The sequence below is a fragment of the Ascaphus truei genome, unplaced genomic scaffold (assembly GCF_040206685.1).
Source record: "Ascaphus truei isolate aAscTru1 unplaced genomic scaffold, aAscTru1.hap1 HAP1_SCAFFOLD_293, whole genome shotgun sequence".
Taxonomy (NCBI): domain Eukaryota; kingdom Metazoa; phylum Chordata; class Amphibia; order Anura; family Ascaphidae; genus Ascaphus; species Ascaphus truei.
In genome coordinates this window covers 439,102-454,665 of record NW_027455891.1, presented here as the reverse complement: position 1 = coordinate 454,665, position 15,564 = coordinate 439,102, and the positions used below count along the sequence as shown (strand labels likewise).

The following is a 15,564-nucleotide window of genomic DNA, read 5'->3' as shown; positions in this document are numbered from 1 at the left end:
ACTGTTGGGGGGGGGGGTGCTGGGATTGACCCGGCGGTCTTTGTACACGTTGGCACAAATAACAGTTAGAGAAAGATGGAGGGTCCTAAAAAATGATTACAGGGATCTAGGCCAAAAGCTTAAGGCAAGGACCTCCAAGGTAGTATTTTCTGAAATACTACCAGTGCCATGCGCTACCGTATGGAGACAGTCCGAGATCAGGCAGGTTAATGCATGGCTAAGAAAGTGGTGCAGGCAGGAGGGGTTTAGGTTTATAGAGCACTGGGACTCCTTTTCTGAGAGGTGCCATCTATATTCTAGGGACGGATTGCACCTCAATGAAGAGGGATCTTCTGTGCTAGGGGGGAGAATGCTAAAAAGGTTGGAGGAGATTTTAAACTAGGATGGAGGGGGGAGGGGAATGAAACAGATAATTAACTAAATGGAATAGAGGAGGATACAAGGTGGTATGGAGGTAGAATGGGGGCAAGTGCGAGTTTGACAAGCAGTGAGACACTCATAGTAAATACAGATAATACTAGAAAACTTCTAAAGACTAAACAAAGTGGGCGCAGAAAGGAAGGAGCAGATAAGATAATAGTACAGGCTGAAAAAAAACCTGAAATGCATGCTTGCTAATGCAAGAAGCCTGAGAGATAAAATGGGGGAGCTTGAATTAATAGTTGCAAGGGAGCAGTATGATATCATAGGCATTACTGAAACATGGTGGGATGAAACTCATGACTGGACAGTTAATTTAGAGGGTTATTCCCTTTTTCGGAAGGATCGAACAAATAGAAGGGGAGGTGGAGTATGTTTATATGTTAAACCAGATCTAAAACCTATTATAAGGGATGATGTTTATGAAGGGAATGATGAAAATGTAGAGACTTTGTGGATAGAAATTAGCAGTGGAGGTAAAAGTATAAAGAAAATGTTTGTGGGAATATGCTATAAACCACCAAATATCTGTGAGATTGAAGAAGCTAAAATACTTTTGCAAATGGAAAAGGTATAAAAACTGGGTAATGTTTGCATAATGGGGGATTTTAATTATCCAGACATAGACTGGGGCAATGAGATTAGCATTACAACAAAAGGAAAAAGTTTTTTTGGGGGTGCTTAAAGACAATTATATGACCCAAATTATTGAGGAACCAACCAGGAGAGGGGCAATACAGGCATACCCCACATTAACATACGCAATGGGACCGGAGCATGTATGTAAAGCGAAAATGTACTTAAAGTGAAGCACTACGTTTTCCCACTTATTGATGCATGTACTGTACTGCAATCGTTATATACGTGCATAACTGATGTAAATAACGCATTTGTAACAGGCTCTATAGTCTCCCCGCTTGCGCACAGCTTCGGTACAGGTAGGGAGCCGGTATTGCTGTTCAGGACGTGATGACAGGCGCATGCGGGAGCTGCCGTTTGCATATTGGGCGATATGTACTTACTCGCGAGTGTACTTAAAGTGAGTGTACTTAAAGCGGGGTATGCCTGTACTAGATTTGGTCATATCAAACAATGTAGAAGTAATAACAAATATTCAAGTCCTGGAACATTTGGGTAACACTGATCATAGCATGGTCTCATTTGAAATAAATTATCAAAAAAATAGATTTCTTGGGTTCAACAAAGACCTTAAACTTTAGAAAGGCAGATTTTAATAAACTGAGGTCTAATCTAGTAGTAATACAATGGGATGATGTTTTTGAAGGGAACATGTAGAAGATAAATGGGCAGTCTTTAAAACATTGTTAGAAAAGTACACTTATCAGTGTATACACTTGGGTAATAAGTATAAAAGAAATAAGTCAAAACCAATGTGGCTAAATAAACAGGTAGGGGAGGAAATGGACAAGAATAGGAAGGCGTTTAGATTCTTTAAGTCAGAAGGGACGGAGTCATCGTATCAGAATTATAAGGAATGTAACAAAAATTGCAAAAGGGCAATCAAATTAGCAAAAATGGATAATGAAAAAAGGATTGCAATAGAAAGTAAGGTCAACCCTAAAAAGTTCTTTAAGTACCTTAATAACAAAAAAATGAGAAAACAAAATATAGGACCCTTTCAGTGTGAGATGGGAAGGCAGATTATTGGAGATAAGGAAAAAGCTGAGGTATTAAACAAATTCTTTGCTTCTGTGTTTACCAGGGAAGAATCAAGTTCAATAGTAGTGCCGCAGGAGGAAGCCACAACCTCCATATTAATGAACAATTGGTTAACTGAGGAAGAAGTTCATAAGCGACTTGAAAAAATTAAAGTAAATAAAGCACCTGGCCCCGATGGCATACATCCAAGAGTTCTCAAGGAGTTAAGCTCAGTAATAGCAAAACCATTATATTTAATATTTAAGGACTCCATTTCCACAGGCTCAGTACCACAAGATTGGCGTAAAGCAGATGTGGTGCCTATATTTAATAAGGGAGCTAGATCACAACCGGGAAATTACAGACCTGTAAGCCTGACTTCAATAGTAGGGAAACTACTTGAAGGTTTAATACGGGATAATATTCAGGAATAACTAATGGAAAACAAAATTATTAGTAATAGTCAGCATGGATTTATGAAGGATAGATCTTGCCAGACTAACCCTATTTGTTTCTTTGAGGAGGTAAGTAGGAATCTAGACCAGGGTAATGCAGTTGATGTGGTCTACTTAGATTTTGCAAAGGCTTTTGATACGGTTTCACACAAGAGGTTGGTGTACAAAATAAAGAAAATTGGACTCAGTAATAATATATGCACCTGGATTGAAAACTGGTTAAAGGAAAGACAACAGAGGGTTGTCATAAATGGAACTTTTTTAGGTTGGTCTAAAGTCGTGAGTGGAGTACCTCAGGGATCGGTACTGGGACCCTTGCTTTTTAATTTGTTTATTAATGACCTTGAGGTTGGTATCGAGAGCAAAGTCTCCATCTTTGCTGATGATACTAAATTGTGCAAGGTAATAGAATCAGAGCAGGATGTAATTTCTCTTCAGAAGGACTTGGAGAGACTGGAAACGTGGGCAGGTAAATGGCAAATGAGGTTTAATACAGATAAATGTAAGGTTATGCATTTGGGATGCAAGAATAAAAAAGGCGTCTTACAAATTAAATGGAGATATATTAGGGTAATCCTTGATGGAGAAGGGTTTAGGAGTGCTTGTAGACAGCAGGCTTTGCAATAGTGCCCAATGTCATGCAGTAGCTGCAAAGGCAAACAAGATCTTATCTTGCATCAAACGGGCAATGGATGGAAGGGAAGTAAACATAATTATATCCCTTTACAAAGCACTAGTAAGACCACACCTTGAATATGGAGTACAATTTTGGGCACCAATCCTAAGAAAATACATTATGGAACTAGAGAGAGTGCAGAGAAGAGCCACCAAATTAATAAAGGGGATGGACAATCTAACTTATGAGGAGAGGCTAGCTAAATTAGATTAATTTACATTAGAAAAGAGGCGTCTAAGAGGGGATATGATAACTATATACAAATATATTCGGGGACAATACAAGGAGCTTTCAAAAGAACTATTCATCCCACGGGCAGTACTAAGGACTCGGGCCATCCCTTAAGGTTGGAGGAAAGGAAATTTCACCAGCAACAAAGGAAAGGGTTCTTTACAATAAGGGCAGTTAAAATTTGGAATTCAGTACCCATGGAGACTGTGATGGCAGATACAATAGATTTGTTCAAAAAAAGGTTGGACATCTTTTTAGATGGGGAAGATATATAGGGATATACCAAATAAGTATACATGGGAAGGATGTTGATCCAGGGATTAATCCGATTGCCAATTATTGGAGTCAGGAAGGAATTAATTTTTCCCCTTAATGGGGTTTTTTGTTTGCCTTCCTCTGGATCAATAAGTAAGTATAGATATAAGATAAAGTATCTGATGTCTAAATTTAGCATAGGTTGAACTTGATGGACCTACGTCTTTTTTCAACCTCATCTACTATGTAACTAGGTAACTATGTAACTATGTACGTGTCCTTGCTACCTAGGGAAACCAGAGCGTGTAGCCCACATGTACATGTCCTCGATTCCTAGGGAAACCAGAGCGTGTAGCCCACATGTACATGTCCTCGATTCCTAGGGACACCAGAGTGTGTAGACCACATGTACGTGTCCTTGCTACCTAGGGACACCAGAGGTTCTAGGAACTGGCCACTGAACTATAGACTCCACCTTAGTTGGTTCTGGCTTTAGGTACCCACCACCCACTCTGTGCCCTAAGTATAACACTTCTGCCATACCCACTAGGCACTTTGTAGGTTTCAGTGTCAGCCCTGCTTCCCTAATCCTGCTCAGCACCGCTGCTACATGAATTAAGCGAGTTTCCCATCTATTACTGAACACAACAATATTATCCAGGTAAGCCCTTGCATAACCCTGCATCCCTTCCAGTAACCTATTGACCAGGCGTTGGAAGGCAGCCGGGGCATTTTTCATACCAAATGACATAACAGAAAAACTCATATAGGCCACTTGGAGTTATAAATGCCGACTTCTCCCTAGCCTCCTGGGTCAGAGGAATTTGCCGATAACCTTTGGACAAATCCATAGTGGTCAGATACTTTGCCCCCGCAAGCTCATCTAAGCGCTCATCCATGCGGGCATGGGATAAGCATCTGATACCATCTGAGCATTGAGCTGACGGTAGTTCCCACACAACCGACTGGTTCCGTCGTCCTTAGGCACTAGGACTACCGGACAAACCCAAGGGCTCGGAGACGGTACAATTACCCCTGGGGCCAGCATCTCCTCCACTTCCCACTCTATACTCCCTTTCACCTCTGCAGATACCCGGTAAGCATGCTTATGCAGAGGTCTCTGATCCCCGGTGTCCACTGGGTGATCTGTGATATGTCTTCTGCCCGGCTTATCCGTGAACTGGTCCCTATGCTGCTCTAACATAGCCATTGCCTGCACTCTCTGCTGTGCACTGAGCAGAGACCCTATCCCCACTTGCTCTACTGTGCCCCCCGTCTAGATTCCCCAGGAGGTCAGGCAGAGCATTGCTCGCTGGGTACCCCATTGGTGGGCTACAGATAGCCATCACTGATGCCACATACTGTTGAAAATACTCCTTAAGCATATTAATATGATAAGTCCTATATCTACCTGTCTCTCCATCTAACTGTACAACGTAGTTGCACTCATTCCTCCTCCTGAGTACTGTATACGGTCCAGACCAGGCAGCCATCAATTTGTTCTGACGAGTAGGTTTGAGAATAAGTTCTTGCTGACCTGGGATGAATTCTCTGCTACGGGCATTCTGATCATACCAAGTCTTCCGTTTGGTCTGAGCCGGTAGATTCTTGCGGTACCTCTCGGTAGGCAAACAGCAAGTGCTGCAGGTGAGTCTCCCAGCCTTTTCCTTAAGCCTCTATAAATGCCCGAAGCATCTGCTTCAGGGTACCATTGAACCTCTCACATAAACCGTTTGTCTGGGGGTGGTAAGGGGTCGTGTGCTGGTGCTTCACCCCGCACAAATCCCAGAGACACTGTAGCAATTCACTCATGAATTTCAACTCTTGGTCCATTAGAATCTCACATGGGAATCCTAGACAAGAGAAAATAACTAACAATGCCTTAGCTACAGCCCTCACCTCAATGGTGGCAAGCGCGACAGCCTCAGGGTACCTGGTGGCAAAATCCACCACATGAGGATGTAACGCTTGCCGGACCAGCTAGGGATCATCAGAGGTCCCACTATATCCATGGCTAATCTCTGGAAGGGTTCCCCTATTACCGGTAGTGGGTTCAGGGGCACCTTCACACGATCACCTGCCTTACCTACTCGCTGGCAGGCATCACATGACCGACAAAACGGTGGCACTGCCCTTGATACCCCTGGCCAGTAGAAACGCTGCAACAGCCGGGCTCTCGTGCGAGTGATCCCGATGCCGCGCTAGTGGTATGGAGTGGGCTACCTGCAATAACTGCTGCCTATACTCCCTGGGTACCACTAACTGTCTTCTACCAGTCCACACTATTCTGGAGCAGTAGAATCATGCTCCCTATACAAGAGCCCTCGTGCCATAAGACTCAGAGGCAGACTTGGACGCCCGAAGTCTCATGCCCTCAAAGCTGGGATCGGATTGCACCGAGTCCCTGAACTGCGACCCTAGCTCTGGCCACTTTCTCTCAGTCACCAAGAGTAACGTGATGGGTGGAACAGGTAAATGGTAAAAGTCAGTACAATGTCACAACTCTGTCTAGCTTACCTGCCTGGTCTCAGAGACTCCTGGAGCTGTTGGTCCCAAATGAAGGGGGACAAAAGGCTCCACTGCCTGGGCAAGTGCCATGCTCCCCTGCCTGGGCAAGTGCCATGCTCCCCTGCCTGGGCAAGTGCCATGCTCTTGCTCCTTGTAATCGCTGCAACCGGTGCAGCTTCTCCAGAAAAAGAACAAATAAGATGCCCTAGGTCGTAACTGAAGAGCACCTCAGTTTCCAACCCCGGTAAAACACCCACCTCCCTTATGCCTCGACCAGAACCCCAATCCAGAAAGACCCGGGCGACCTAGATTGACCTAGGTCCCCCATCTGGCATTGTCACCTCCATCCCTGTTCCCGGAAGTCTCACCAAATCCCTGTTCCTGGGAGCAGATCATTTGGTTTCACCATATCAGGTCGGACCACAGTGACAGTGGCCCCGGAGTCGAGCAAGCCTCTTGGTGATCTCCTATAGTCACTGGCCGCAAATGCTTGTGCCGGACATCGTTAGACTGCAACCCGACCATTGCAATCTGATGTCCCCCCATCTCCGCTGTGGTCCCACTGGCTGCAGGTGTAGATTCCCTCGTCTGCTGAGTCCCTTGCTGGGCTGGCTGGACGGCTCCACTCTGCTCCTCTGTGTGTGCCCGTCGCACGGCGGCGACTGGCCTCGCAGCTTGAGAATGTTGCCCCTGATGGGGATTACCAGACTTTGGCTTGCCTGGACAGTAAGGCTTAATATGTCCAATTATGTTGCACTGATAGCACCTGCTTTCGTGCCTAAACTCTGCGGTCTTGGGTGTACCCCCCTCAGCAGCTGGTTTGGGCTTCCACTGTGGAGTGCTTTTGGTCAGCCGAGCCGGACTGGCTCCTTCCTGGGCAGACCCTTTCCTGCAGGACAAAGCAAAACTGGTCACGTACTCATCAGCCATGGTGCCTGCAGCATGGCAAGTCACTGGTTTGACCCAATCCCGCACTTCAGTGGGACAAATTTGGAGAAACTGTTCTTTGCACACAAAGTCCAGCAAACTGCGATACTTAGTGGCATCACATCCTTCCACCCACTGAGTCGCATGTTGAATCAATCTGGACGAAAACCACATATAGGACTCCTTGCCCGCCTTTTCTCCTGACCGGAACATGCCACGGTATGCCTCCAGTGTGACGGCATACTGTGTGAGCAACAAAGTCTTTACATGGCTGTAGTCATCGCTGTCCGTTGACGGGATTGCCTGGAAGGTCTCCAGGGCTACCCCCGACATTAGCGGTGACAACTGCAAGACTCAGTCCCGATCTGGTATACGGAACCGGAGACACTGATCTTCAAATGCTTTAAGGTATCAATCGATCTTGTCAGTCCCATCCACATACTTGCCGAAGCTGTGATGGGACGCCTTTGGCCAGGGAGGTTGGATGGAAGTCCACTGGGGGCTGGGGAGCTGTAACATTTGAGATGCGACCATTAACTGCAACCGCTGTTCAAAGGTAATTCCCACTCCCCACTGGGCATGAAGTGTGGTGATCCCTGTATCCGGGAGACCACAAGCCACAGTGGCTAACATGGCTTCACTTCCGGCATCATGCTCACCATCCGCTTCCTCGTCCTCCTCGTCATCCCCGCTCTCCTCCTCCGCCTTCACTACCACCAGGGCTGGAATAACCTCCGGTACCCTGGATGGGCTAGTGGCCCTGCAACTGCAGGTGAAGCTGTGACCGCCTCAGCTGAAGCTATACTTGCTTCATGCCTCTCGAGATCCCCCTCCAGCACTTGCTTTGCCCGACCGTCGGTCGTTACTCCATAGCTCTCACACCGGGCTGATCTGAAACCCTGTGACAGTGGAAAAGGGAGCACACGTCTGGTACAGATGTAGAGGTTATTGCCCAAGTTAAAACAAGGAGATGCGTTAACGCTGGTGTGTTATTTCACAGTAGTGTTATTGAAAACAGTCTTGAGGTCCCAACTATAAACGCACCAGCTGATGACAAAGATGAACCTCTGCTTGTCCTGCTCTGTAACTTGTTTCTTGTTCCTGACACAAACCTCACATGAGGTATTTTGTATTAGAATAGGTAAGAAGAATACAGAGTGTAACCGAGCTCCTGTTTGCTGGATCCCCACAGGACTGACATGCCTATTACAATGAGAGAAACCTCCTCTTACCCAGTGAGCTGAGGCTCTGGTTATTCTCCATCACATCCTTGTAAGACCCCCTGTGTCCTTCTAAATACTCCCATTCCTCCATGGAGAAATAAACAGCAACATCGTCACACTTTATAGGCACCTGAAACACAGAGAATCCCACACTCAGTATCCAGATATAATAACTGGTCCTAAGTGAGAAAAAGCTAACAATAGCGCTCTAACACACCCTAAATGTGACAAACAATTCAACCACACATATGTGAATAATAAAACAATAAATGTGATAATTGTGTTTAAATAACAATATGGTGTTAAATAACAATCAAGTGAACAATAAAAAAAAAAAATAAGAAACTTTGAAACAAACTACAACTCTTGATAAAGACTGTTCCACTCATCTTGCATCAGGTGATCTTCCAAACAATCAGGGGAGCTCGTCTCGTAGTTATGAAATAAAGAAACACTACATAGTGCAATAATGTTATGAGATAATCAGTGCAAACAAAGCTCAAAAGTGACTACTCACTTTTTGCAGTGGAGCAGAGGATAGTGAGGAACTCAAAAGGATCGCGACCAGATGAGCACCCACTACCTATAATATCATACGGCCTACCTCGATCATATGAAGTGTAAGCCTGCATTTTTTTAATCCCCTTTTAATACAAATACCATCGGCACTATATGGTCTCTTTTCTTCTTTTTTTTCTCCTTGGAGGTTGGGGGCTGGTGGCTGCTGTATACACAGGGAACATCCACCCCATAAGTTGGATGACTGCCCGAATTTGACTGCTCTATTGTGAGTAGTCACTTTTGAGCTTTGTTTGCACTGATTATCTCATAACATTATTGCACTATGTAGTGTTTCTTTATTTCATAACTACGAGACGAGCTCCCCTGGTTTTTTGGAAGATAATAACTGGTCCTGTAAGAATCTTTTACTTATGGAAAGCCAGGTGAGGAAGGGAGAGAGGAAAATACAGATACATAGAACAAAGTTTGTACAAGACAAGGCTGAATGAAGACATAAAGATGGTAAAATGTAACAGTGCCCAGCAGCCCTCACCTCTCCGGTCAGCAGGTGAATGATCTTGTTGGTGAGTTCCAGGATCTTCTCAGACATCAGCTTCTTGTCATTGCTTCTCTCATGTATCAGGGAGTTAGTTGGATGATCCATGTCGGGTCTCTGGGTCCTGCAGAATCCTTCTGGCACACAGGGACTGCTGCTGTCTGTGATACGGTCACCGTGCTTCTTCACAACTATATAATCCTACATACAGAGACACAGTAATAAATATCCCTGTGCAGAGTAAGAGACACACGTGGATATGTGTCATATTCCTGCAGATTTGTTGCTTATCAGTGAGAGGGACAAATCTCGTGTCACCAGCTCTATCCTCACGTAATCTATTCAGTGGCCTCCCCAACAATTCTGTCTATTGTATCACTGACTTTACTGCACCACACTCACTGACCCCACTGTGCCAATATGAGCACAAAGATCATGTATTGTACAAAAGAGAGAAGGGAGGAGAGAGGAGAGAGAGATCTCTCTTTCCACAAACATGTATCTTCCTGAACCCAAGTACATCCAATCACTGGGTCCTTCCTTCTCTGACACTATCTGACTCTGCTTCTGCTGCCCAATCACGTCCTTATGTGACCCGGAGATCTCCCCGTACCCAAACATCCTGCCTGTTCCTGGGCTCTCCCTGTACCCAAACATCCTGCCTGCGCCTGGGCTCTCCCCGTACCCAAACATCCTGCCTGCACCTGGCCTCTCCCTGTACCCAAACATCCTGCCTGCTCCCGGGCTCTCCCCATACCCAAACATCCTGCCTGCGCCTGGGCTCTCCCCGTACCCAAACATCCTGCCTGCGCCTGGGCTCTCCCCGTACCCGAACATCCTGCCTGTTCCTGGGCTCTTGCTTTGTCTAATTACATCTGTCCCTGGACATTGCTTCACAAGTATCTCCCATATTAATGCTCTGTGGGTCCCGGCTGTAGTGAGAGAGATAGGAGTGATGTTATTATGACAGTCACCAGCAGCTCTCACCTCTCCGGTCAGCAGGTAGATAATCTCCAGGGTGTGATCCAAGATCATCTCAGCCATCGGCTTTTTGTCCTTCTTCATGATCAGTGAGTTAGTCAGATGTTCCAAGAATGGTCTCTGGTCCGTGTGGAAGTGTCTCACCCCGTGGTGACCTCTGCAGTTACTGATATATATTGTACTTGTATTTCACAGCAATATCATCCTACACATGGGGAGAGAGAGGGATGTATATATCACCCTGCAGTGACAGAAAAGGATACAATGGAATAAGTGTCCCTCCTGTCTGTGTCACCCTGCAGTGGGAGGGACAGATGTGAGGGGCTGTGTGTCCTGTCTGTGTCACCCTGCAGTGGAAGGGACAGATGTGAGGGTCTGTGGGACCTGTATGTGTCACCCTGCAGTGGGAGGGACAGATGTGAGGGGCTGTGGGACCTGTCTGTGTCACCCTGCAGTGGGAGGGACAGATGTGAGGGGTTGTGGGACCTGTTTGTGTCACCCTGCAGTGGGAGGGACAGATGTGAGGGGTTGTGGGACCTGTTTGTGTCACCCTGCAGTGGGAGGGTCAGAATGGGCTCTGGTCCGTGTAGAAGTGTCTCACCCCGTGGTGACCTCTGCAGTTACTGGAATATATTGTACTTGTATTTCACAGCAATATCATCCTACACATGGGGAGAGAGATGGATGTATATATCACCCTGCAGTGACAGAAAAGGATACAATGGAATAAGTGTCCCTCCTGTCTGTGTCACCCTGCAGTGGGAGGGACAGATGTGAGGGGCTGTGTGTCCTGTCTGTGTCACCCTGCAGTGGAAGGGACAGATGTGAGGGTCTGTGGGACCTGTATGTGTCACCCTGCAGTGGGAGGGACAGATGTGAGGGGCTGTGGGACCTGTCTGTGTCACCCTGCAGTGGGAGGGACAGATGTGAGGGGTTGTGGGACCTGTTTGTGTCACCCTGCAGTGGGAGGGACAGATGTGAGGGGTTGTGGGACCTGTTTGTGTCACCCTGCAGTGGGAGGGTCAGAATGGGCTCTGGTCCGTGTAGAAGTGTCTCACCCCGTGGTGACCTCTGCAGTTACTGGAATATATTGTACTTGTATTTCACAGCAATATCATCCTGCACATGGGGAGAGAGAGGGATGTATATATCACCCTGCAGTGACAGAAAAGGATACAATGGAATAAGTGTCCCTCCTGTCTGTGTCACCCTGCAGTGGGAGGGACAGATGTGAGGGGTTGTGGGACCTGTTTGTGTCACCCTGCAGTGGGAGGGTCAGATGTTTTTCAGGGGACGTTCCTCTACCTTTTTCAGCACAGCAAACAGGCAATGCTAGGCGACTTAGGCGGTTGCTTAGGGAAGCACATTTTTTTGAGGCGGCGGAGGGTGAGCCGGGAGATGGCAGCTTAGGCGCGAATCTCGGGAGGCCGGGAGCAGAGAAGTCCCAGAGCGGAGGAGCAAGGTGGCATATGCGGCAGAGGACGGTAGGGGTTTGGAGACCACCCCAGCGACATGGAAGAATGTGACAACTGCCAGTGCCAGGGAGGACCTCCATAGCCAGATAATGAATTTTAAACTGGAGGTGGGGGGAAGTGTTATTGTGAGGCTAAAGGAGGGGGAGATGAGAGGATGAAGGGGAGGAGTTGGCAGAGTGATAGAGGAAGAGAGAGAGCGAGAAATATATAGGGAGAGTGGGAAACACAGGGGGGTGAAAGCGTGGTGGTGTGAAAGAGTGGAGGGGGACTCGCATGGCCACGGGCATTAGGGGGGCCTGATGGAAACTCTAGTTTTGTGCCCCGGGAAAGCTATCGCGGCCATGATCATGTGGTAAATATTCACAGTTTTTCTAGAAAGTATATATATTAGGATACGGGTTACGTGTATCAATATCTATATACAGTCATGTGAAAAAGAAAGTACACCCTCTTTGAATTCCATGGTTTTACATATCAGGACATAATAACAATCATATATTCCTTAGCAGGTCTTAAAATTAGTTAAATGCAACCTCAGATGAACAACAACACATGACATATTACACGGTGTGTGTGTGTACACATGACATATTACACCATGTCATGATTTAACAAAAATAAAGCCAAAATTGAGAAGCCATGTGTGAAAAACTAAGTACACCTTATGATTCAATAGCTTGTAGAACCACCTTTAGCAACAATAACTTGAAGTAATCGTTTTCTGTATGACTTTATCAGTCTCTCACATCGTTGTGGAGGAATTTTGGCCCACTCTTCTTTACAACGTTGCTTCAGTTCATTGAGGTTTGTGGGCATTTGTTTAAGCACAGCTCCCTTAAGGTCCCGCCACAGCATTTCAATCGGGTTGAGGTCTGGACTTTGACTGGGCCATTGCAACACCTTGATTCTTTTCTTTTTCAGCCATTCTGTTGTAGATTTGCTGGTGTGCTTGGGATCATTATCCTGTTGCATGACCCAATTTCGGCCAAGCTTTAGCTGTCGGACAGATGGCCTCCCATTTAACTCTAGAATACTTTGGTTTTACAGAGGAGTTCATGGTCGACTCAATGACTGCAAGGTTCCCAGGTCCTGTGGCTGCAAAACAAGCCCAATTCATCACCCTTCCACCTCCGTGCTTGACAGTTGGTATGAGGTGTTTGTGCTGATATGCTGTGTTTGGTTTTCGCCAAACGTGGCACTGAGCATTATGGCCAAACATCTCCACTTTGGTTTCGTCTGTCCAAAGGACATTGTTCCAGAAGTCTTGTGGTTTGTTCAGGTGCAACTTTGCAAACCTAAGCCGTGCTGCCATGTTCTTTTTAGAGAGAAGAGGCTTTCTCCTGGCAACCCTTCCAAACAAACCATACTTGTTCAGTCTTTTTCTAATTGTACTGTCATGAACTTTAACATTTAACATGCTAACTGAGGCCTGAAGAGTCTGAGATGTAACTCTTGGGTATTTTGCAATTTCTCTGAGCATTGCACGGTCTGACCTTAGGGTGAATTTGCTGGGACGTCCACTCCTGGGAAGATTGGCAACTGTCTTGAATGTTTCCACTTTTGAATAATCTTTCTCACTGTATAATGATGGACTTTAAATTGTTTGTACGTGACAGTGATGTTAAAGGCGCGAGCACCCCAAATGTGAATAGTAAATAACAATAATCAATGTTAAAACAAATATATGTGATCAAGTGAATAAATGTGATAATCTGAAATCCCAGCTCAAACCCTCCGGTGGGACCGGTCTTCACGGGTTCCAAAGCAGAAGAATATATATTAGAAGCTACACCACAGACTCAAAGTCTCTGTACACTCACACCTTCCAGTGTCTACCGTTGGCATACTTCTGGGATCGGTGCTCATATATGGTAATTTCCTATAACTGTTTAGGGGCACGTCTACACTCCACTAGCAGCCCCCAGTGACATGTGTCCATTGTCTTTTATTTTAACCCCCATTATTTTAATATTGATGATCATTAAAGATTTATTTTTAATTCATTCATCCTATCATTCAGAATAGGGAACTGAGTGCTTTATTTGGGTTTCTTGCTCTCTGCTATATTTATGTCTTCATTACCCATAGCACCTTTCCCAGTACAACATTTCATACTCATTACAGAGCTGTAGCGGGGTATCCCTATTATATTGCCCAGACAACCAGTATCAGGATCACGCAGTGCAGCAACTGTGCCCCTGACTTGTACTAGCTAAGGGGCAAGGTTCCTAGCTGCCACAAACAAAATATCGTGAGTCGGGGCCTAGCTGGGATCTGGCCTAGTGCAGAGGGTTACAGACCCCTGCACACACCTCTGAGGCTGCGTCCATAGAAGGACAGGCTGCGCTGAGCCGAGCGGACGCTCTGCACTGAACCCCGGCATCCTCAATGAGGATGTCTTTAGAGGAGGCTCACACGAGCGTCCACAGGCGTGCTGAGGCGCTGGATTTTTCAGCTGACAGGCAAAGCTGTTTTTCAGCGCGCTGTCGGCTGAAAACATCCAATCAGCGCGAAGGAGCGTCAATGTCACGGCGCCGTGACGTCGACGCGTCGCGGGCTATTGGCCCAGCGATGTCACTGCCCCGCCTCCCGATCGCGCCCGCTGGCTCGCCTGCATGTGCATGAAATCTCACAGGCTTCAGCAGGCGAGCCTCAGCGCGCCTCAGCACTGCTCCCCCTCTATGGACACAGCCTTACCCCTATCTTGCTCCAGCTCTTTCAAATCTAAGGCTGTCTCACATTTTAATCTGGTCTGTAACTGTTACAGGTAATATATATTATAGGCGTATGTAACTGCGCACGCAATGTCTTGTATATAATGTATACCCTGTTCATTTATGTAACTGTATTTGTAACCATGTACTATTTATTTTACTCTGCGCCCAGGACATACTTGGAAACGAGAGGTAACTCTCACTGTATTACTTCCTGGTAAAATATGTTATAAATAAAATATAGTGGGGAGTGAGGATATAGATATATATCACATCCTACCTGCATTAATGTTGGAGCCCGTGCGCTGATTGGCTGTAACGGGCCACGTGACGCTCTCTCCGCCGCACGGGTTTCTGGGAGTTGTAGTCCTGCTGCGGGCTGTGCAGGGGAAATAAATGACACGGTCTGAGCTGCAGGAGAAAAAGTGTTAAAGATTTTACTTTTTTACATCAGCCAAGACGTCTCCTGACGCTGCGTTCCACCGCCTGCCCTGTGACACGCAAGCTCTGCGTTACACCGCCTGTCCTGTGACACGCAATCTCTGCGGTCCACCGCCTGCCCTGTGACACGCAAGCCCTGCGTTCCCCCGCCTGCCCTGTGACACACTAGCCCTGCGTTCCACCGCCTGCCCTGTGACACGCAAAAGCACTGCACCAGCCCGGGGGCAGCCCGCTCCGCCGGAACCGGAAATGGTGTGACGTCACTTCCGGAAATTGACCGCAGCCTTTTTGCACATATAAATGTTATTTACCCAAAGTATTTTCCTTGTTATGTTCTGTACAAAAGTGGGAAGGGGATGGTGGGAAGGGGAGAGGGATGGTGGAGAGTGGGGGAATTGTGGCTATGGAGTGGGGGATTTGTGCCCATGGGGAGAGGGATTGTGGCCATGGGGAGAGGGATTGTGGGAGGATGGTGGGAAGGGGGAGAGGGAGTGAGGGAATTGTGGCTGTGGGAGGGAGTGTGGGGGGAAGGGGAAGGGAGT

General features: G+C 46.7%; 1 protein-coding gene across 4 annotated transcripts in view; it reads right to left on the bottom strand.

Moving 5' to 3' along the window:
• Positions 1-15,286, bottom strand: part of LOC142483066 (uncharacterized) — a 35,688-nt gene extending 20,402 nt beyond the window's left edge. Inside the window, exons 1-4 of one of the 4 annotated variants that reach the window (XM_075583151.1) lie at positions 14,862-15,286; positions 10,399-10,597; positions 9,409-9,612; positions 8,364-8,484 (exon numbers count right to left, since the gene is read on the bottom strand). In XM_075583151.1, the coding sequence (XP_075439266.1) occupies positions 8,364-8,484; positions 9,409-9,612; positions 10,399-10,476 (403 nt within the window). In that variant the 5' untranslated portion in view covers positions 10,477-10,597; positions 14,862-15,286. Of the gene's footprint in view, positions 1-8,363; positions 8,485-9,408; positions 9,613-10,398; positions 10,598-10,993; positions 11,100-14,861 lie in introns of those variants that run through there. The other 3 variants (XM_075583150.1, XM_075583152.1, XM_075583153.1) reach the window with 3 other exon arrangements.
• Between the last annotated feature and the right edge of the window lie 278 nt (positions 15,287-15,564).